The sequence below is a fragment of the Macaca fascicularis genome, chromosome 15 (assembly GCF_037993035.2).
Source record: "Macaca fascicularis isolate 582-1 chromosome 15, T2T-MFA8v1.1".
NCBI classification, from domain to species: Eukaryota; Metazoa; Chordata; class Mammalia; order Primates; family Cercopithecidae; genus Macaca; species Macaca fascicularis.
In genome coordinates this window covers 82,160,759-82,183,227 of record NC_088389.1, presented here as the reverse complement: position 1 = coordinate 82,183,227, position 22,469 = coordinate 82,160,759, and the positions used below count along the sequence as shown (strand labels likewise).

General features: G+C 39.0%; 1 protein-coding gene across 13 annotated transcripts in view; it reads right to left on the bottom strand.

Moving 5' to 3' along the window:
• BNC2 (basonuclin zinc finger protein 2) overlaps positions 1 to 22,469 on the bottom strand; it is a 452,504-nt gene that overhangs the window by 273,737 nt on the left and 156,298 nt on the right. For 3 of the 13 annotated variants that reach the window (XM_045373287.3, XM_074017432.1, XM_074017435.1), the window contains exon 1: positions 11,728 to 12,055. The exons of the other annotated variants lie outside the window; for them this stretch is intronic. In XM_045373287.3, the coding sequence (XP_045229222.1) occupies positions 11,728 to 11,730 (3 nt within the window). In that variant the 5' untranslated portion in view covers positions 11,731 to 12,055. Of the gene's footprint in view, positions 1 to 11,727; positions 12,056 to 22,469 lie in introns of those variants that run through there. 13 annotated transcript variants of the gene reach the window in all.

Genomic DNA, 22,469 nt, shown 5'->3' with positions numbered 1-22,469 from the left:
GCGGCAATCAAGAGTGAAGATGTATTTACCTCTAGTGAGGAAAGAGGCTGCCTTCAAGTAATGACCATCAAGCTACTAAATGCTGTATTCTGGGGGGAGGGTGTGGCATTTTTTTAAGAAAAGAGTTTACTTGGGAAGAAAATACACCCATTTTGTATTTACTTACTTCATCAGAGGCACAAACATGGAACAAATTGAAAGTGTTTCCTCCCTCGCTAAACTTAACACCAAAGGGAAAAGGATGATTGAAAAACGTATGTAAAAAAAGCAGAATAGTGAATTTGAATGAAATAGGATAGAAGAATGTGTTGTGGCATCAGAAAGGGAAAGAACAAATATTAGCTCCCAAAAATTCAACTTCACAAACTACTCATTGAACCACCTACATTAAACCAATTATGATTTTTTTTAAAAAAAAGTTTAAGTAGCATACACAGATTAAGAGACAAACACAATGAGCATTTAGTACTAGAGTAAATGCACAGTGGTTGGCTAGAGATGCAAATTACTCTGGACTAGCACCTTGCCCCATTTGACATGAGTTAGACTTACTATGAAGACCGAGCCTGAAGGAAGGCCACAGATGGTACCAACAGACCAGAGGAATTCCGGATGCTCTAAACAGGGGAGCCAGGGGAGCCTTTACCTTCCGCCAAGGCTCATAATGTAGCATGTCGAAGATCAATGAATCAACACGGTTTTCTTTGCATGCAAAGCTTGAACATAGGTAATGTTAAAAGAAGAAAGGAAATGAGAAAGCAGATTCAGTCCTGCTGTTCCATACAGGAAAAATTTTCCCAAGTCAAACATAAGTCATACTGTGTACTACACAATTCCCCCTCCAAGCCTGCTGAGGACCCCAAACTAAAAAGAGAAAAATGTGCAAATGCATACAAAGCTGATTTCTAAGGAATACCCCCACCCCCATCCCAAATGCATGGATCTCAACTGGGGTGAGAACTCGGGGAGATGAAAAGCTGCAGTATTCTGTATTAGACAGGTAAAAAGTGAATACAAACCCCTCCTGCCAGTAACATCTTTGTTACTGAGGTTCTCAGGAAGTGGAGAGAAGATAAAGTAAAAGGGAGTTATATTTTCCTTGGGGATCTTATAAAAATATTTTTTTCCCAAACTGAACATACTTTACTCCTGAAACCTGTAGCTTTAGAAGCTAAGAAGAGAAGCTTAGTGGACAAAAGAATGCTTTATAAATGGTAGAATACTCTTTTTTGCTTTTCTTTTGGTATTAGTTGCCTCACAAAAAGACAGAGCTACTTATGTAATTGACTTACCCAATGGTAAGTAATGCTTAAAATACCATTTTCTTTTTCTTTATTTTTATTTTTGAGACAGGGTCTTGCTCTGTCACCCAGGCTGGGATGCAGTGGTGTGCAACTGTGACTTGCTGCAACCTTAAACTCCTAGACTTTCCTTTCAGTTTAATTCTGAATATCTCTAGAACATGACTCCAACTAAGCAACCTTCTAGAAGAGGGAAAATACCCATCTGCCCTGCAATTTAGCTGAGAAGTGATTTTTCTCAGCTAAATTTTTTTCTTTTTTTTTTTGATAGAAATGGGGGGTCTTGCTAAGTTACCCAGGCTGGTCTTGAACTCCTGGCCTCAAAGTGATCCTCCTGCTGTGGCCTCCCAAAGTAGTGGGATTACAGGCATGAGCCATATCATGTGGCCACAATTTCTCTCTTTCATGCATTCTCATTAGTGACATGAAGCTCTTCTCAAGTTTCATCTGTCACGTACCTCTGTGTGAACAGGGCTCCTAAATCCCTAACCCTTACCTCTCATGTGAATTTCAGTCCTGCATTTTCAAACTCTCACTAGAATTTTCTAAGCATCCAGTTAACATCTCAAGCTAAACAAGCAAAGCAAATAGGTTCACTGGTCTCCTTCCTTTACTACAGCTTTCCCTGAATTTTACTATATTTTTCAATGTTATTACCATAATCCCATTAACAAAGACTCAGAACCACACATCATTATTAAAAGCCTTCTCCTTATTTCCTAAACCCAGTCAGTTCTGATAGCCTGTCCATTCTGCCCTTTCAATCCCCTCAGCTGTACCCCACACACCTTCCAGAATATTTCTAACAAGTACATGCTCAGACCTCTGCAATAACCCTTTAGCAATAATCCTGACTTTATCATTCCATACTTGCCAACTAGTGCTATACACCACCCCTCCAATTGTCAAACACATTCTCCTAGATCATGTTTATAGCTCCCCACCAATTACCAATTACAGTTCTTTCCAGGTCCTCTACAATCTAGCTCTAACCTGCCTTTCCAGCTTTATCTTCTCCTCCTTCTTCATGAAAAATGCTTGATAGACACTCTAATTAGAATATTTTATGTCTCTTGCATACTGATTTGGACTTACCTAACCTGAAATAGTTCTCATGCTGCTCTTTTTGGAATACCCTCGCCTGTATTCTCCCTTTGAAAATGTCCCTATTTCCTGATGCCACTTCTTCCATGAAATTTCCTGATACCCTTGGATGAAAGGGATCTCATTATCCCAAGTGCTCCCTGTTCCTTAGGGCTCTAAGCACTATATCACCTTGAACTGTAAATACATGTTTTTCTCTCCTTAGGATCAAGAACTAACTTATTTCTCTGTATTTCCCAACAGCACTCACCATACTGCTTTACACATAGCAGATAGTCAACAAATACATACTAAATAATAAATAAATATCTTAAAATTCATAAGGGCACCAGTGACACAATGTTACAAATAGAGTGATTTTAACTATTTCATTATTCCAGCAGATCCTCAACAAATACCTGTAAGGCAAGTAGGGGCCAATAATTCCTGTTTTATAGAAACTCAAGATGTAAAAATGTTATTATTTATGCACAGAGCATTTTTTTGAGTATAATTTAGCCTATTAAGGTTCAGTAACTAACTCAATGTCACCCTGCTGATCTGTAGTATATTTCTGCTGAAATGATTCTTTTCCTCTTACTGGAATTTCCTTTCAGCTTACTTCTGAATATCTCTAGAACATGACTCCAACTCAGCAGCCTCCTACAAGGGGGAAAATACCCATCTGCCCTGCAATATAAATTAAAGAGTTTGCCATGCACGGTGGCTCACGCCGGTAATCCCAGCACTTTGGGAGGCCGAGGCGGGTGGATCACAAGCTCAAGAGTTTGAGACCAGCCTGGCCAATATCGTGAAACCTCGTCTCTACTAAAACTACAAAAATTAGCTGGGAATGGTGGCACGTGCCCGTAGTCAGAGAATCGCTTGAACCAGGTAGGCGGAGGTTGCAGGCGAGATTGTGCCACTTAACTCCACCCTAGGTGACAGAGCGAGACTCCATCTCAAAATACACAAAAATAAAATTAATTAATTAAAGAGGTCGTTCCTTGTCTAACACGTTGTCGACATATGCTGAAATCTAAAGTATACAACGTGGCAGGGCGCGGTGACTCACGCCTGTAATTCTAGCACTTGGGAGGCTGAGGCAGGTTGACTGTTTGAGGCCAGGAGATCAAGACCAGCCTGGCCAACATAGCGAAAGCCCGTCTCTACTGTAAGATTTTAAAAAGCTGGGTAGTGGCACATGCCTATAATCCCAGCTAGTCGGGAGGCTAACAGCACAAGAATTGCTTAAACCTGGGAGGCAGAGGTTGAAGTGAGCCGAGATTGCCACAGAACTACAACCTAGACGACAAGTGAGACTCTGTTGCCAAAAAAAAAAGTATAGAATAATAAAAATATATACTGGTGTATATAACCTCTTAGTTTAAAATGTACTAGGCTTCAGGAGTAGGGGACGGTATGCGAAGCTCCTTTAATAAGTTCTTTAAAATTAAGTATTCAGGCCAGGTGCGGTGGCTCACGCCTGTAATCCCAGCACTTTGGGAGGCCGAGGCGGCCGGATCACGAGGTCAGGAGATCGAGACCATCTTGGCTAACACAGTGAAACCCTGTCTCTACTAAAAATTTAAAAAATTAGCCGGGCGCGGTGGCGGGCGCCTGTAGTCCCAGCTACTGAGGCTAAGGCAGGAGAATGGTCTGAACCCGAGAGGCGCAGCTTGCAGTGAGCGGAGATCGCGCCAGCCTGGGCGGCAGAGCGAGACTCCATCTCCAAAAAAAAAAAAAAAAAAATTAAACCTAAGCCGGGCGCGGTGGCTCAAGCCTGTAATCCCAGCACTTTGGGAGGCCGAGACGGGTGGATCACGAGGTCAGGACATCGAGACCATCCTGGCTAACACGGTGAAACCCCGTCTCTACTAAAAGATACAAAAAACTAGCCGGGCGAGGTGGCGGGCGCCTGTAGTCCCAGCTACTCAGGAGGCTGAGGCAGGAGAATGGCGTGAACCCGGGAGGCGGAGCTTGCAGTGAGCTGAGATCCGGCCACTGCACTCCAGCCTGGGTGACAGAGCGAGACTCGGTCTCAAAAAAAAAAATTAAATTAAATTAAATTAAATTAAGTATTCACTACCACATACCTGGAAAGAAAGTAAGTCATCAGCCCATTACATTGCCCTGAGATAGGAATACGTTTCTAAGAAACTGTAAAAGCAGTTTACAACAAACTAGGGATAAGTTTTCATCCCAAATTAGTTTCTATTTAGTTTCAAGTCCAGGGTAGACAAACGAGCCTGTGGGCCAAATGCTATTCTGCTGCCTACTTTTGTAAATAAAGTTTTATTGAAATAGAGCCCTGCCTATTCCTTTACATATGCAGTTGCTTGGTCCTACCAAATAAAAAACTTGAATAATTGCTACAGAAACCATACATCTACCTATTTACCATCTGGCCCTGCAGAGAACAGATTTGCCAATCTCTCTCTTAAGTTGTGCAAAATTACGCTGCCTTCCCTAGCAGTATCACATCTAAGTCTTCATCCTCAGGAAATAAGTATACAAGTGCAAGCAAGGATGTTCATATTTAAGCACTGCTTTTTATAAAAAAAAAAAAAAAAAAAAATCCACAAACCAAAAGCTCATTAAATAAATTATGATACAATGGCAAGCTAGGAATCCATTATAAGTCATACTGAGGGCCGGGCGCCGTGGCTCATGCCTGTAATCCCAGCACTTTGGGAAGCCGAGGCGGACGGATCACCTGAGGTCAGGATTTCGAGACCAGCCTGACCAATACCCCGTCTCTACTAAAAACACAAAAAAATTAGCCGGGCATGGTGGCACATGCCTGTAATCCCAGCTACTTGGGAGGTTGAGGCAGGAGAATCGTGTGAACTCGCGAGGCAGAGGTTGCGGTGAGCCAAGATTGTGCCACTGCACTCCAGCCTGGGCAACAAGAGCGAAACTCTGTCTCAAAAAAAAAAAAAAAAAAAAGCTATGATGAATATCTATATTTACAGACATGGAAAGATACTTAAGGTAACACTGCATTTTTTTAAAAAGTCACATATACATGTAACATCATCCCTTTATGTAACTATCTATTCATACATTGGTAGGTACTTGTAAATGAAGAAAGATGACTAAAAATACATTAACAGTTCCTTGGCGGTAGCCCTTCAGGCAGTTTTCTCTCTTTGTAATTTTCTTAATCAGATCTGACCAATGAACACATATCCTTTTTACAGAAGTTGTATTTAAAAGTTTTTAAACTATTAAAAATTAAAATCAGTATGCAAAGTTTAGATTCTACATTTTATAAGGCACTGAGTTTTCCAGAAAGCTAAGATGGTATTTTTAAGTTATTTTTGGTTTGGGTAGTGATTTTGTTGTTGCTGTCCTTTTTTTTGGTTTTTTTGGTTTTTCCTTTCCCTTTGGTTTAAAGACAGAAAGGCTATAATGCTTACCAATAACCTGTACATCTATAAACTGTCATCCCCACTATATGTGGCAACCTAAATAATGCAACAAAAAAGTCCCTTATAGAAGCATGCATGGGTTAGGAGGAGGAGGAGAGGCTAACAGCATAGTCCCTTGATGGAAATGTATTAATTCAATCAGTGCCTTGCTTCTGGGTTACCATAAAAAGGTCCATAAAGTACCCAAAAGCCACATAAGATTTTAGAATTATGCTGCTCAGTGACTGATTCTCAGTGAAGAGTAAGAAAGAAGAGATTTCTCTCCACCCTCATTTTCTTCTGCAAAAGGAAGACTTCTGCAAGAGTGACACAAGTATTTTTTAAACTAGTAATTGAAAAGGCCAAGTATGTACATGATGCAAGTATAAAGAACACTGTGGCACTGTTGATAAACAGATACCAAGTGAAAACTGCATAAAACTAGCAAACTACGATAGTAACAGACAGAAGAAGAAATTGGTCTAACTCACCCTCTCTGTGCCAGAATTCACAGGCATCATTTATTTCTAAGCCCCATTTTTTAAATGAAGTAACTAAGATTCAAAGAGGTTATATAACTTTTACAAAGTGACATAGGAAAGAGATCAGTTCAAATGCAGATAAATCCAGCTAAAAAGTCTGGACTCTCCTCACTATATTAATGAAAGAGATATTATATTTCTAATAAAGAGCTATATAAATTCCCTATGTGAATTTATCTGGTGAGAAAACCTGTAATTTCTGGTTTATAAAGATATTACAGAATTATCATGTCAGTTAATTTGTTTTACAAGCAATTTATTTAAAATAGTGATTTTGACATTATTTTCCCAGTTAAGTTGATCCACATTATCTTCTCCATTGTTATGTTTATACACATATGCCTGTATACGTATATGTCTTTAATAGACATGCTATAACGTAATACACAGTCACCCAAACTTTAACCTTCAAAATGAAGTAGAGTCTGTAGACATAGACTTCAGTTAGACATAAAACTGTGACTTAGTTTTTTTCAGACTCGTTCCATAGTAAAATCACTTCATTGCTATGGATGAAACAAAACTTGTACCCTGAAAATTAACATTTACAATGAGGCCAAACATGGTTGCTCATGCCTATAATCCCAGCACTTTGGGAAGCCAAGGTAGGAGGACTGCTTGAGGTCTTGATAGCAAGACCCCATACCTACAAAAAATTAGCCAGGCTTGGTGTATCATGACTATAGTCCCAGCTACTCTGGAGGCTGAGGATCACTTGAACCCAGCAGTTGGAGGCTGCAGTGAGCTATGATCACACCACTGCACTCCAGCCCAGGTAACAAAAGCAACACCCCGTCTGTGTTGCGCAAGCTGGACTCAAAACTCCTCTGCTTAAGCAATCCTCCTGACTCAGCCTCCCAAGTAGCTGGGACTACAGGTGCATGCCAGCAACGCGGCTTATAATTTTTTTTGCAGTGGTATTTACCCCATAGTCCTTCATAGACTTTTAAAATTATACTGATTAGCAGTCAGGTGCAGTGGCTCATGTCTGTAACCCCAGCACTTTGGGAGGCTGAGGCAGATGGATCACTTGAAGTCAAGAGTTCAAAACCAGCCTGGCTAACATGGTGAAACCCCATCTCTACTAAAAATACAAAAGAAAAAAATGAATTGGGCATGGTGGCACACACATGTAATCCCAGCTATTCAGGAGGCTGAGACATGAGACTTTCTTGAACCTGGGAGGCAGAGGTTGCAGTGTGCTGAGATCGTGCCCCTGCACTCCAGCCAGGGCGCCAGAGTGAGACTCTGTCTCAAGAATGAATGAATGAATGAATGAATGAATGAACAAAATAAAATTATACTGCTTAGCTTTCCCTTTGAATTCCACATAATAACGTCTCCAAGCACAAGATAAATAAAACCCTCAAGTCCCAGATGGGGAAACTGAAGAGTTTCACTAGGCCTCATTTTCTGGTGTGTGGGGGTATTAGGCTAAGGCTTTCTCATCAAGTATTCCAGGGATCCCTAGGAGAGGCCTAAAAGATGGGACTCTGGCTCTCTCTCTTTTCGTCTAGAGCAGCTCTGATTTTTATCAGTTCTACATATTGACTTCCTCGTAAAATTTAATTTGAAAGGAAATAAAACCAGTGGTTTCTACAACTAACTTTCCTTTTTCTTTTTAAATAGCTAGCTTAAATTATATATGAAGAATGCAGCAAGGGGGAAAGCAAGGAATTTGGAATCAACTTTGCTGGATTACAGATAGTAGGCCTTGATTTCCTCATCTGTAAAATGAAAACATGGGTACCGCTGGGCACGGTGGCTCACGCCTGTAATCCCAGCACTTTGGGAGGCCGAGGCAGGTGGATCACTTGAGGTCGGGAGTTCAAGACCAGCCTGACCAACATGGAGAAACCCTGTCTCTATTAAAAATACAAAATTAGCCACCAGGGTGGTGGCTCATGCCTGTAATCCCAGCCACTCAGGAGGCTGAGGCAGGAGAATAGCTTGAACCCAGGAGGCGGAGGTTGCGGTGAGCCAAGATCACGCCATGGCACTCCAGTCTGGGCAAAAAGAGCGAAACTCTGTCTCAATTTAAAACAAACAAACAAACAAACAAACATGGGTACCTTCCATGAATGCTTTTGTAAGCATAAATTAGATACTATGGCTACCATCCCTAGCACACTATGTGTGCTAAAAGGTAGCAATAAAGTTATTAGTTATCAATTTTCATTTGTTTATGCTTACTAACAAGCCAAAGGAAACACTAAGTAAAATATTTATTTTAGATCTTAAGACGCAGTATGTTCAAACTTTGGCAGGCTAAAAGAAGTTAGATGTTAGGCTAAATAGTAATACCAATTAAAGACCATCTACAGGCGGCAGTGGTGGCTCAAGCCTGTAATCCCAGCACTTTGGGAGGCCGAAGTGGGTAGATCGCTTGAGGCCAGGAGTTCAAGACCAGCCTGGCCAACAAGGTGAAACCCCGTCTCTACTGAAAATATAAAAATTGGCCAGGCGTGGTGGCTCATGCCTGTAATCCAAGCTATTCAGCAGGCTGAGGCAGGAGAATCACTTGAACCTGGGAGGCAGAGGTTGCAGTGAGCCGAGATCACACCACTGCACTCCAGCCTGGGTGACAGAACGAGACTGTCTCCAAAAAAAAAAAATGACTATCTACAATAACATTAATGTACTTCACATGGGAACACAATTATTTTTTATGAAAACATAATCCTGAGCTAAAAAACAATAAAAAGAAGCACATTATTTTGCTCAACAAACAGTTCCTAAATCCTTAACTACCCTTTAAGCATTCTGCAAGACTGTAAATGAAGATGAAGTATTGCCCAGATACACATATATGTTGACTGCTGCTGTTTTGTTTAATTCTACAGAGGTGTAAACACTTGAAGATTTAGTGTGGCCTTAATTCCACGATTATAAGTAGATTTTCACAAAACCAGGGACAGAGGCTGGAGTCTAACTTATTAAATCAAGTTTCAAGCTCTACTATCAAATGCTAATGACTATAAGGCAGGAAGCTTTAATTCAAGCAAATGATTAGAACAAATTATACAAAAGTAAACAGGACCCAGTAGAATCGGCCAACTTTACTTCTAATCTACCTGTACCAAAACTGGTAACACAGAAATAATAGCATCACTCTGACATCCACAAAGATTAACCTAATGAAAATTTTGCAGAGTGGTAAAAACGTAGACTAATACATAATGCCAGAGGTTCTTACTTAAAAAAAAAAGACATCTGCTGATGGCCTAATATCTCTTTTCCTAGAGATAAATGAAGAAACTAAAACATTTTATTTAAACTTATTCCCCCATCACCCTACACTACTATTTCCAAAAATTCAAGCTTCCCAAGGGATAAAAACTGGAGAATAAGCCACAGAGCAGGTCAAAGGAGGATGAGCTAAAGTTTATTAAGTATCTACTATGTACTGGAACTTCAAGTGTATTGTCTCATTTCATTTTCCTGACAATCTGTAAGCTAAATGTCCTTTTCCTCATTTTAAAAGTGAAGAAAATAAAGGTCAGGGATAAACTCACTTGTCCAAAGTCACAAGGCTAACATATAGCAGCATTAAAATCGGAAACAACACCAATTTTTTCACTATCCCACCAAGTTTCCAAAGCCAAACAATTGTGCCTGGCACAATGGGAGCAGAAAAACACTGAAAGAACAAGTAATGATACTTTTTAAGAAAATTTTACTTTTATGGGGAAAAGATTCCTAAATCACTGAAATTTTCTTATTAGAAAGATGTGATATTGGAGTAATTCCACTCTTCCCCTCTTGGATTATGAAAGGAAACTTTTAATAAATGAAATTGGAAATGGCTAAACACAACTACAACATCCTTTTTATAGTTTAAAAAATGCTTCTATCATTAGGATAACAAATATAATTTTAGATAATCTAAATATTAATTGATAGATTTTTCTCCTTAATTTGGCAACATTACTTTTTCTAGTATTTAAATAATTAACTTTAAAATTGGCTGTTTAGTAAAAGAAATAAAAATCAGACATAGAGTAACATTCTCCTGAAAAATTGCATTTTAAAATTTACAACTAAAAAACAAATCACCAAAAAAACTATCATCATGTTACTAGACCAAATATAATAAAAAGAAATAATTCTTGAAGTGGTTATTCTCTAGAATGTAAGAAAAAAAAATCTAATGACTTCACCTAAAATTTGAAGTGCCAAGTCCATAAATACAACTTGATTTTCCTATGGAGCTTGATCGCTTATTGGTTTAAGACTTCCTATAAACAATGTCAATATATATGTTTAAAAAGAACAAGCCATCATGCAAACACTGTTAGATTAAACTCAAGAGGTCTATCTTGACAAAATAATTGTTTTATAGAAATATATAAATCATGTACTTAAAACTCTACAAATAGGGCACAAGGGTCCACTCATAGTTTACTTTTCTGTGCTATATTCTTGAGTTGAATTTTTGTTACATGACTTTCTGACTGATAATGTATCAATGGAAAACTAACTTAGCAGTTCTGCAAGTTTTTTCTTATAACTATTTGGCAGTTATTAAAATCTGCACACATTCACACATATATACAAGTATATATGTATTAATAAGGAAGAGAAAAATAACATCTGACAGGAACGTGAAAACAAAGAAAGTATTAAGGTATTTGAAATTGAAGAGAAATGCAGTCCAAAAGTAAAATTTGAACTATTATTAATATATCTTTACTTAGGTCATCTTAGGATAATACATATTTCTCCTATATATTGGGGGAAAAATCAGACACATGAATATTTTATAAAGGCACACTGCAAAATCAGAAAGCTGTTCCACACATCCACACTTTAATCTGTTATAAATTAACTTGAGTCAGTTCAAATGTTACATGTAACGCGCACGATTACAACTAAAGTCAAATCATACACACCCTCAGTAACTGTAAGCCTAAAACAACTCCAACAGTGAATGAGACGGCTAGAGTTTTCCCTAAGGAAGGACAGGGGTTGGGGGGCAATCTGCAAAATGGATATAACTGCAACAAATGCAAAGACTGAAAATATCCTAAAAACCTGAAGATGCTCATGTGGTTTCACAACAAAGTCCCTTTATAAGATCCACAGCCCAGATGACTTGCATCTTTCAACTGCTCCACTTCCAGAACTCCTGATTTTAAATCACACTGAAAACCTTTGGCTGCAATTGAATTAGCATGGTTGGATTTAGCCCTTCTAAATGCCAAAAAGCAAAAAAAAAAAAAAAATACCATTCTAAAGTTTGTTTTGTTTTAAACTCGGATCTTCTGCATTCCAAAATTGTATCCCTCTGACTAATATAAACCGTTATCACAGAGAAATGGTTTAAAAAAAAAAAAAAAAAAAGCCAGTGAAAAGGAATGAGGGAGTAGTAATGGTAACATACAGTACCATGAGCTGCAGCGGCCTCCCAGCCAGTGGTGCAAGGTTAACAGATCAGTCCTGGCCTTCGGGCAGACAGCAGAACACAGCCTTGGGGAAGGGGGGACAGGGACGGAGGCCAGGGGAGGGGGCCCGCTCTCAGGCAGTTTACACAAGAAGGCAGCTCAGCTCCTTTCTGGCGCACTCCTCCTCTCTATCTCCCAACCTCTTTGCGTGTGTCTTGTCATATTTTCTTCAGCTGTTAATTGTCCAGACTCCAAGACTTTAAACTGCCACAGTTTAGGAAAAAGCGAAACCCTTCTAAGTGACCATCACAGCAAATCAGCTTCATGCTAGTGGGTAAAATTTTCCAAGGGAAGTGTTCTTCTGATAGTTCCTGAGTCTCTAAGTCACCCCCACCCCCACCCCCACCAGCCGCCACACACACTCCCCCGGAGGGCTAAATGCACTGTGGCAATAAAACATTCATGCGACTTGGAATTTTAACACAATGCCATTTCCCTAGTTTAACCTGAAAGGAATGCACTAGTCACAACAGACTACATCATCCTGCCATTAAACCCTGCCAAGGAACCGCTTTTTTGGCCGCGCTGGGCCAGCTTTGACGGGAAAGGAGTACACAGACCCACACACTGAGCACAGAGGGGCCACCTCTGCTTCCTCAGCCTTATCCAGCAACACCCTGCTCTTGAACATGACCCCTGACCCCTTGCATTGTGACCAGCTTGTGAGGCATGTGTCACCCTGGAACTTCTGCAGAGCCACACACTGCGCAGGCCATTTGCTGCTCCCTCTCAACAGGCTCTTGGGCAGACGCCAAAGGTTCTTTCTTATTATTACTGCTACTATTGAAAGTCTTCTGTTTAAATGTAGGGATGCTTTTTCCTCGAGTTGTATAATAGTGTGGCTTGGGGTTTTTTTTTTTCCCCTCCTTCGTTTGTTTTGGACTTCTTAAAAAACAAACTTCACATTTGCATTGATAATTATGTTGTGATTACTGACAAAATGATTTCGTATGGGGACTACTTATCAAAGGTGCCAGTTCTTTCACATTTAAGTGACATTCAATTTAGATTTACAAAACACAAAGCCAAAAACAATTCTGATTTCTCCAGAGAAGTTTAGAGAAAAATTCAAAGGGACTGAATTCTAAAACACCTATACTTAACCATTTTTATTTACATGCTAAGGTATTATTACAAAACAAGCAACAATACTAGATCAAAAAACTGTATTTATTGACTTATTGCTTGTGCAGAGAGTTCTGTCTTCCAAGCAACATAACTGACAAGGAACTATTTTTAAAAGTATGTATACCAAATGAAAAATTAGAATCATACTAAACGTTTACAAATGTTTTTATTAATTTTAAAACTGTTCTCATGTACCCCTGTAATTTATAACCAATCACAACAGTATTAATTTTTGCAAGTTAACAGAGGTCATAGTTTTGCACCCCAAAATACCCCTTTTTTCTTCTACCACCAATTCTCCTACCACTAAAGGATGCATTCCAGATTTTCTTTTTCTGATCATTCATCTTATTAACTATTTTCATACGATGCACATTCACTTTCAATCTTGTCCAATTGTTTTATTATTCCTCTTCTCTATTGTAGTCATAGGCAATTCTAAAAAGCACAAAGTCCCCTCTTTTTGCCCTGACCTTGAGCTACAGCCAGGTGAGCTGTGATTATCCCTACAGAAGGCAGAAGGTGTTCCAGCTTTAATCTCCTGGAGTGAGGCCATGTCCCCTTTCAGTAACAAATGAAGAACATCTTACTTCATCTAAGAGAATACCCTAAAATACAAAATGATGATCTCAAAGCAAGTTAACATGCACATATAAAATAAAACCAAATTGTCTTCTTTAGAGTAATTTTTGTCTCCTTAGTAGCTGGAATTAGTCTTAAGCCCCAGTTAAAAGACTTTTTTCTTTTTCTTTCCTTTAAACAGACATTATCATGCCTTGAAAAGTCATTCTAATCCCTTCACCTTAGCCAAGCCATGCTAATTCATGAGAGGAGGACAGCAATTAATTTAAAAAAAAAAAAGGAATTATACTTGACTGGGGGGAGGGGAGAATCAATTCAACTCAAAGCAAAGGTTACCAAAACCTATGTGAAACATTTCCATTTCAAAATGTAAATGCTGAAACCAAATTGTCGGTTTAATCTATGTAAAATACAGTAATAGACATTTGATTTTTTCAAGTAATCTGATTTATTATCAATGTGCATATTCAAATTCCAATTCTGATGTTACTAGTGTGAAGTTATTAGAGTGAAACCCAGTAAAATTGAAGGAAGAATCAAGTGATGCCATGAGATTAAAATTACAGAGGTGAATTTCTATTTTAGTCCAAACAGATATACTTTTCTTCTTATATCAAGTTAATCAACACAGTGACACCAAAGTATCTTGGACCAACATTCTAAGGATGAACCGGGGCCTATGAAAAGAGGTCTGTGAAGTTGCACCTGCAGGACATGTAACCCTCTCCATGGTAATACGTCTCCTCTGAAGACCTCTGCAACTTTGGGATACATCACTAAAAGAAGGATAAGCAATCTCATTTTATTTCTAAACAAGTTGCCAAGTTGTTGTTGTTATTATTATTATTATTATTATTATTAAGATGGAGTCTCACTCTGGTGCCCAGGCTGGAGTGCAGTGGCGTGGTTTCAGCTCATTGCAACCTCCACCTCCCAGGTTCAAGCGATTCTCCTGCCTCAGCCTCCTAAGTAGCTGGGACTACAGGCATGTGCCACCACACCCGGCTAATTTTTGCATTTTTAGGAGAGACAGGGTTTCACCATGTTGGCCAGGCTAGTCGCGAACCCCTGACCTCAGGTGATATGCATATCTCAGCCTCCCAAAGTGCTAGGATTACAGGTGTAAGCCACCATGCCTGGCCCAAGTAATTTTATAATCTAAGTATTCACTACTATGGTATAGTGATGCATCACATATTAGGAAATCAGAGCATGCTACAAATACAACAGTGAAAACTATTTTATATGAAATTGTACCAGTACAAATAAGTGGAATCAGAACAATACAGAACCTGCTAATGAAAAAACGTCGTATCAGTACGTACACTGAAATTCAAAAAGTTGCAAAAAAAATCCCAAAGTTTTGTAGAAATGTTAATTTATTTTGGTGGGTACCATGTGAGTAGATCAAATCTGTGATAACCAGCAGTGATTTCCATTTTCCTTGAGCCAAAAGAAAACTTTACTGTGTCAAATGGCATTTAGAAATACGAGTTTTAAAGTTCTGTAAGTTACCTTTTAATTTCTAGAAAGCAAAATAGGTGAGATTTTTCTCATCAACTTCTACTAAAAACAGGACATCCAAGTGCAAACAGGCATATGTTAATTTATTCTTCTCTGCAGGGATTCTTTTGGAGCCAAGGGATTGGCTAAATCAACCCCCTCCTCAACACACACATACAGGATGCACATGCAAGCAAAGGCAGTTAACAGACTCTAACCCTGAATAAGGGAAAACCTCAGAGGCAAAGAGATGAGAAAGGACAAGATGTGTATGGACAAAAGAGAGAAGGAAGGAAAAGCAAAGAGATGGTATGGAAGGAAAACCAGACTGAGAGAAAAGCAAGCCACAGGAAGGGCGGGGTGAGAGAGAAAAAGAAATAAGAATGAGATGGGGAGGAGCAAAATGGAAAGAAGCAGAGAAAGAGTCAGTAGGGAAAGGGAGAGAAAAAGAAAAGGAAGACCGAAGGAAAAAAGGGATTGCTGGCAGAGAGGAGGAGCTGCAGCCCCACAACAAAACAGTGGATCAGGCAGCTGGCCTGAGATGCTAATTCAGCGCTTTAACAAATCAATGCCACTTGAAAAGCACAATGCGAGCCCTCACTGGGTAGATGTCAGGGGACCGAGAAAATGCATTCTCAAGTATTTCACATTAAGAGGGAATAATGTGTTAATTTATAACTCTTCACCCTATACACTTGGATTATCTATCTGTGTCAGCTATTTGACTTCTTAAATTTATCAAAAACGCACGCAAAGGGAGGCAGCTTCAGCTTCACCACTGGGAAATGGAGGTTTAGGGAAAGCCTGTCAGCCAGTCCTAGGTAGTTCTGCTGTTCTTTCCGCTTTCCTATTTGGGCTCAAGTGTTGGTGGGGGTGGCAGTAAGGAGGGAGCAAGGCACTGAAGGGGAGATGAAGGGAGGAGGGGAACTCCTGGTCCACTTACTAAAGCAACCAAAGAAAAGGCTTTCTCGGCCTGTGGTTGATTGCATTAGGTACCATCCGTCAAAAGTGACACAGAAGAGAAGGAATAACTTGAATCAGCAACCCAAGCTGCCATCGTCAGAATTTACTTTATGGAAACTTACTTAAGTCTCTCAGCACACCCAGCGGAAGAGGGCCTGCTGACAATTGGATTTTAATTAAACAGTACACTTGCAATGCCACCACAGTTCCACCGAGCTTATCAAAATAGGAAGGGAAGAGGGAGTTAAGTGGATTTTGTTTGGTTAGTTTTGAGACAGGGAGGAGAGATGTTAAAGAACTCAGATTCCAGCCCAGCATTTAGAAGCCTCATTAGAGGGACTATTTCTTTCTCAAGAAAAACCTATTTTATTAAACATCAAATTCTTGGAATTGTTTCCTAATTATTCCTTAACAAAATTTAGTTAACTTTTAATATAATGACTGCACAGTTTCTAACCTGTGGGAGAGACAGACTACGTTAGTAAGTTTTGTTGCCAAAATTAAAGTATTATCAGACTTAAATTTTCAAAGTGTAAGCATTGTCAACACACAAAGGCAAGTGCGTTAAAATTTTGGAATAAATAGAAGAGAGTACATTTCAAGAAAGTGTTTTAATTAAGATTACGCCTTCAAAGATATGAAGGGGAAAAGTGGTTATAGGTAAAAAGGGGGAAAAGGCCCAATTTTGAATAACTTCTAAGTTTAAGACTGCCCAGACTACACACAGCAGTATTCTAAACTGAGGGCATTTTTTATTTGCTATATGTACAATTGCAACAGAAACAGACATTCTCTTATTTTCAAGACATTCATATGTAAATGAATGCAGATGAATGGAAATGAGATGCTAAACATGACGGGCAACGTTCAACATTTAGTTTAAAAAAAAAAAGTTACTTCACTTGCTGAAGCTTGAATCTCTTCCCTCCTACACCTGGGCACAAAAAGAAATGAATGACAATGATGGACCTTCCACCAGTTTCTACTGGTTAAACAACACCTTATAAAGATACTCAAGACAGAAAACAAACATTCTTTCGGTCTTAACGTTTTGCATCTTTCCAATAACATGCATCACACTGAGTCCATTTTGAAAATAAATATTAGAGACTGAAATTACAGGTAAATAGCCAGAAACAGGCCAGGCGCGGTGGCTCAAGCCTGTAATCCCAGCACTTTGGGAGGCCGAGACGGGTGGATCACGAGGTCAGGAGATCGAGACCATCCTGGCTAACATGGTGAAACCCCATCTCTACTAAAAAATACAAAAAACTAGCCGGGTGAGGTGGCAGGCGCCTGTAGTCCCAGCTACTCGGGAGGCTGAGGCAGGAGAATGGCGTAAACCCGGGAGGCGGAGCTTGCAGTGAGCTGAGATCTGGCCACTGCACCCCAGCCTGGGCGAGAAAGCGAGACTCCGTCTCCAAAAAAAAAAAAAAAAATAGCCAGAAACATTACAGTGGCATTGAGTCAAAGGGCTAAAATATCCAAAACAGTGTGATTACTTAATGAATGTTATCTTACTTTCAAATGAGATAATTAATAAGGAATTTCTTGGTTCATGACCATATAGTACACTACTTTCCTTTTTCATAAAATCTGAGGAGACTGAACATACATTCTGAGCAGTGTGTTTGCAATGGGAATTTTATATATATGTACGTGTGCTTTTCAAGGGTCTCTATTTATGCCCTCAGAGTAGGATTTGTCCTATCCCCAAGTTTTTGCATGAATTACCATTCCTGTCTGTCCCATCCAAGCTACCCCCACATAAACTATCTATTCTTATCATTATGGTACCATTAATCCCATTCTCCCCTCCCCCTCCCAACTCACCTAAGGGGTTAAAAGACTTCAGTACATTTGTGACTTGTCAGTGACATATAATACCCGGGTCCTTCATGCAATCAACTTTTACTTGACATGTATTTGCTCATCACAGGACCCGCATTACTACTGGGAAAATGAAGAAAAACCTAAATTAACACTTGACATTCAATATGGTCAAGTCCTTAATTGGCTGGGCTTCCTGAGAAAGCAATTTTCTATTCCCCAAACTGTTCGCGTGTCATGTGTGGAGTGCAGCTCTTGGCCATCACTGCTGTCCCTCGCTCCCTCTAATGAGAGCAGATGAATTAGTGCTACGTGACACGATTTGAGCAGGGCTTCCTCCTCCTCCCCTCCCCCCAATCTTTCTCCTATACCAGTGACAGCTGTGTGGCAAGGGGAAGAAAGAAAGAGAAACGCAAGAGCAAAGAATCCTGTAAAGGATGATCATTTTTTTAAATGAACCTTAAATGTCTTGTTGAAACTACAGAACAACAGGGTCATTTAATTGTGGAGGTGGGGAAGGGGGGTTGTTACAAAGATCAGGGGAATTATCTGGCTATGGTTGATTTGGGTTGTATTAACTTCCAGCATGTTTCTTCCATTCCTGGCTAGTTGCAGTATTAGACTGCACTGCTCTAATTAAAACGGAATTTACATCCACTTAAAAAGTTTTTGAAAGGTCTGGAGCATGGGGCAACTAGGAAAAAAAGAGAACAGAATGAAGTGATTATTGTTCTAAGATAAATATACCTCTAAGTTAGCAAAAGTCCTTTCAACAATCACTTAGGTCAGGAAAAATCTACAGCACAAAACTATAGTGATACTTTGTTTTCAAATATTGTTCGATGTCTGAGCTTAATGCAAACTATTTTATCCTAACTCATTTTGTTTTGTTTCCATTGATTGCTGAATTACTGAAATGAAAAATTACTTGATCACTGATTTCATTCTATTATTCTGGAGAAAAGGAATATATTCTACTTCAGATGTGCTTGTCTAGCTCAGTAAGAAATAATGAATCCATGCATGAAAGGAAGGCAGGACAGAGTCTGCTTTATTCAAAAATACTAAACGGTAAATTAAAGGTATTTATCTGAGTCCTCACTTACTCAGTTTGAGACCAAAGAAGTAGTGATTTTAAATCCCTAATCGCTCACCCAATCTGATTAGGACAAAACAGAACTATAGGATAGAAGAGCATGTGGCAAATCATTTAGGAGTGTAATTAGTACAAAATACATGCATAAGTGAAAATAACTAGTGGAAGTCACAAACACCTTATTTGGATCATTACTCAGTTTTATTTAGGTGAGAACCAAGACAAAAATGTTACCTGTGTACAAAAAATTATATCAAGGCTGCACTGTGGTGTCACAAAATCAGTTTACACACGCAAAACACGAAAGTATTTCAAGTATAGCTCCCCTGCTTCAAGTAGCATGATCACTTGTTAATTGTTCTTCTATAATTCTGAATATAATTTAAGCAGTAATAAATACTGAATATAATTTCAGTAAGCAAATTGTGAGTAGATTTAAAGATATAAAAAGATGTTGAAATCCATTTTTACACTACGTGTAAAGTTATAACCTAAAGTCAAAAATGTTATTTCCACATTTTATAGTTGTGGGAAGTAACGGGAAAGGTAATGAAGCTTTATAAAATTTTTTCCAAAAAAAAGCAATTCATAACATCTTAGAGTACTACTCCACTAACAGAAGACAAAATGTAAATAAAACTGTTTTTGAACACCTTGAATTTTCAAACACCTTGAATTTTCAAACTTGTTGGAACATGATTAGTTTCAGACAACAGAAACACTAAAAGATGAGTATAAATTTCAGAAGTATTTTCATGGAAGCAAAACACCACAACGAACACACATATTGCACAGACTATCTCATCTGAGGCCAAAGCAGTGATATTTCACTATCATTAAGATCCCTTTTGAAAATACACTTGAGACAGCTTGTGAATGGGCATTTTATCAGGTGTTTAAAAGAAATAAACAGATAATTTGGTATTCTGGAAAAGTAGCTCAGTCTAATACATCCAGTTAACTGCTACAGTAGCATTATCATCACTGAGCAACAAAGGGCAGTGTATTCTGCCAATAGCTTTAGGGTGACCTTTGCAATGCTGACTAGTCCGTCAAATTCCATCTCTGAGATGCAAGGCATAGACAGGGATGGTTTATTAACTGAGGTAGGAACTAAAGACTAGGAGGCTCCAAAAGGGTAGGCGTTTCACATTCAGGAAATGGGGAATTCCTTTCCCTAAGAAGAGAAGCAGTGTACCTAAGATCAGGCTGAGCAGGCCCATGGTCTTCCCCGTGGAGGCTTCCATGGCGGGAAATTCTCATGTACTAGGACAGCGTTAGCAATTTCACATGTTTCACATGTTCCTTTTCTCCCCAGCTACATTTTTTTAAGGACTGCAATGGAAACCCAGGTGGAAATGAGTAAAATGGGATCAATGTCTTGAGCTCTAGGAATAAAGCTGCAAAGGGATATTGACAGTCATAGACCTTTAAACAAACTGTGACCGATACTACTTTAATTTGGAGGTAGTTTCCAACCATCGCCAACAGGATAAATCTACAGAACTCAAGGGTGCAGAAACAATGGGTAAGAAAAATGACTGTACTGAACTGGGAAATTTTCAAGGATAATCTGTAGAAAACCAGCCTAGGAAAAGGCACTTTTGTTTTAGAAGAAAGTTAACTGTGACTATGGCAAAGTGACATGCTTAAACTTGATATTCTCTTAGGGATGTGCAGGCTTTGAAGCTCATAATAAACTTGAAATGGCTCTGTGGAATGTTAAGGCTTAATGTAGATGGTTGGTGCCACTGTCATGCCTATACAAAAGTATGTCAACTTAGAAATAACTGCACTAACAGCTCCAGGGTATTTAGAATGGAAGACATCCCCCACGACCCTTTTTTTTTTTTTTATTAAGAATTTTACTTTGAACTGTAAGAATAAGCTGTATTAAGTTTCCAACCTAGTTAGTGCAGCTAAAATTAAAATACTTACTCAGTTTTGGCTGGGCGTGGTGCCCTCCTGCTTCTAATCCCAGCACTTTGGGAGGCCGAGGTAGGCAGATCGCTTGAGCTCAGGAGTTCGAGCCCAGCCTGGGCAATATGGCAAAACTGTTATCTACACAAAAAATACAAAAATCACCCAGGCATGGTGGCGTGTATCTATATTCCAGGTACTCAGGAGACTGAGGTAAGGGGATTGCTTGCCCCTGGGCGGCAGAGGTGGAGGCTGGCCATAAGCCCAGATCTTACCACTGTGCTCCGGCCTGGGCCACAGAACCACACCTTGTCTCCCCCCAACCACCAAAAAAATACTAATTTCAGTTTACTTTAGAAAGGCAGAATGTCTGCCACCCACTTCGTCTGTGTTACCTTTACATTACACCATTCTTAAAAAGTTTAAACACGGCAGAGGAGAGAAATGAATGCTTTGAAATAGCCTAACATATGTAACAATAAAACTATCTAGCAAAGATAAAGCACAAACGTTATTTTATAAAAATTAACAGCATCTAAAGGGGTATATTCTTTTATCCTCCATTCTTCGCTACCTCTTTTACTTCAGTGCTACCCAGTAGATATTTTATCTAATTCCCAGTTGAAAGGTTTCTGAAAACATTAAGTCACAGCTGTGTTGACGCTGAACTTCTTGAACATGGCATACCAGCATCATTCTGACACATTTATAGATGTTTCCTTACAAGCTGCACCAGCACTTGATTTGAAATACCTGACTTACTCTAACACAAACTGTTAATCTCTGGTCTTTTCTCCAGTTCAGTTCTTCTCTGCAGTTTTGGAAACAAACCAACAACTTGCTATGTTTACAACAGAAAGGGCTCCCTTCTGATTGGCTTCTGACACCGTTCAGTGATGCTGTTCATCAAGACCCTGATGCTGTTCATCAAGACCCTAGAAAGATCCTAGATATACCTAGGCCCCATGTGCAGATCATTTTAACAAGATGTTGTTTCCTTTTCCCACGTAAATCAATAACAGGATGACCTTCAATTTGAAATTCAAACCAATTAATTACCTGTTCTGTTGAAAATGTTGATATCTGATTTGCCTGGAGAATTTCAATTATGAATAGATTATTTCTTTTAAAGAGCCCCTTCAAAAAATATAGATAGTCATTTTAAACCTCATCTTATACAATATAAATAATGTTTTCTTGAAGCAGGTATAAAATATTGGCCTTGCACGAATTAGTAGGGGGAAGTTTTCCCCCTGGTGGTCCATCTCCTCCTTGTGACATCATAATCAATTGCTTGGTAAATTATAGCAATCCCACAAAGATTCAGGGCCAAGAATCTACCGCTTTAAGGTGAGATGAAAAGCTTTTTACAGTTGAATTAAGCTTTTCATCTACATCAATTACTTACACAAATCATGAGATTATTTTCAGAATTCAGAAATCTTTTATTATTTTAAAATCCTTACGCGTCTACTTTTATTTAAATTTTTTTGACTATTTTTTTGTTTTGCCCACACAGTTGATTTTTTTTAAATGTGGGTCATAAGGAGAAAAGTTATACATCAAAACTATCAACACCAGAAATATATTTACTAAACTTTTTTTCTAATTACAGGGGAAAAAATGAAGAATTTGGTTCATCCCAGTGGGGAATTCCCAAGATG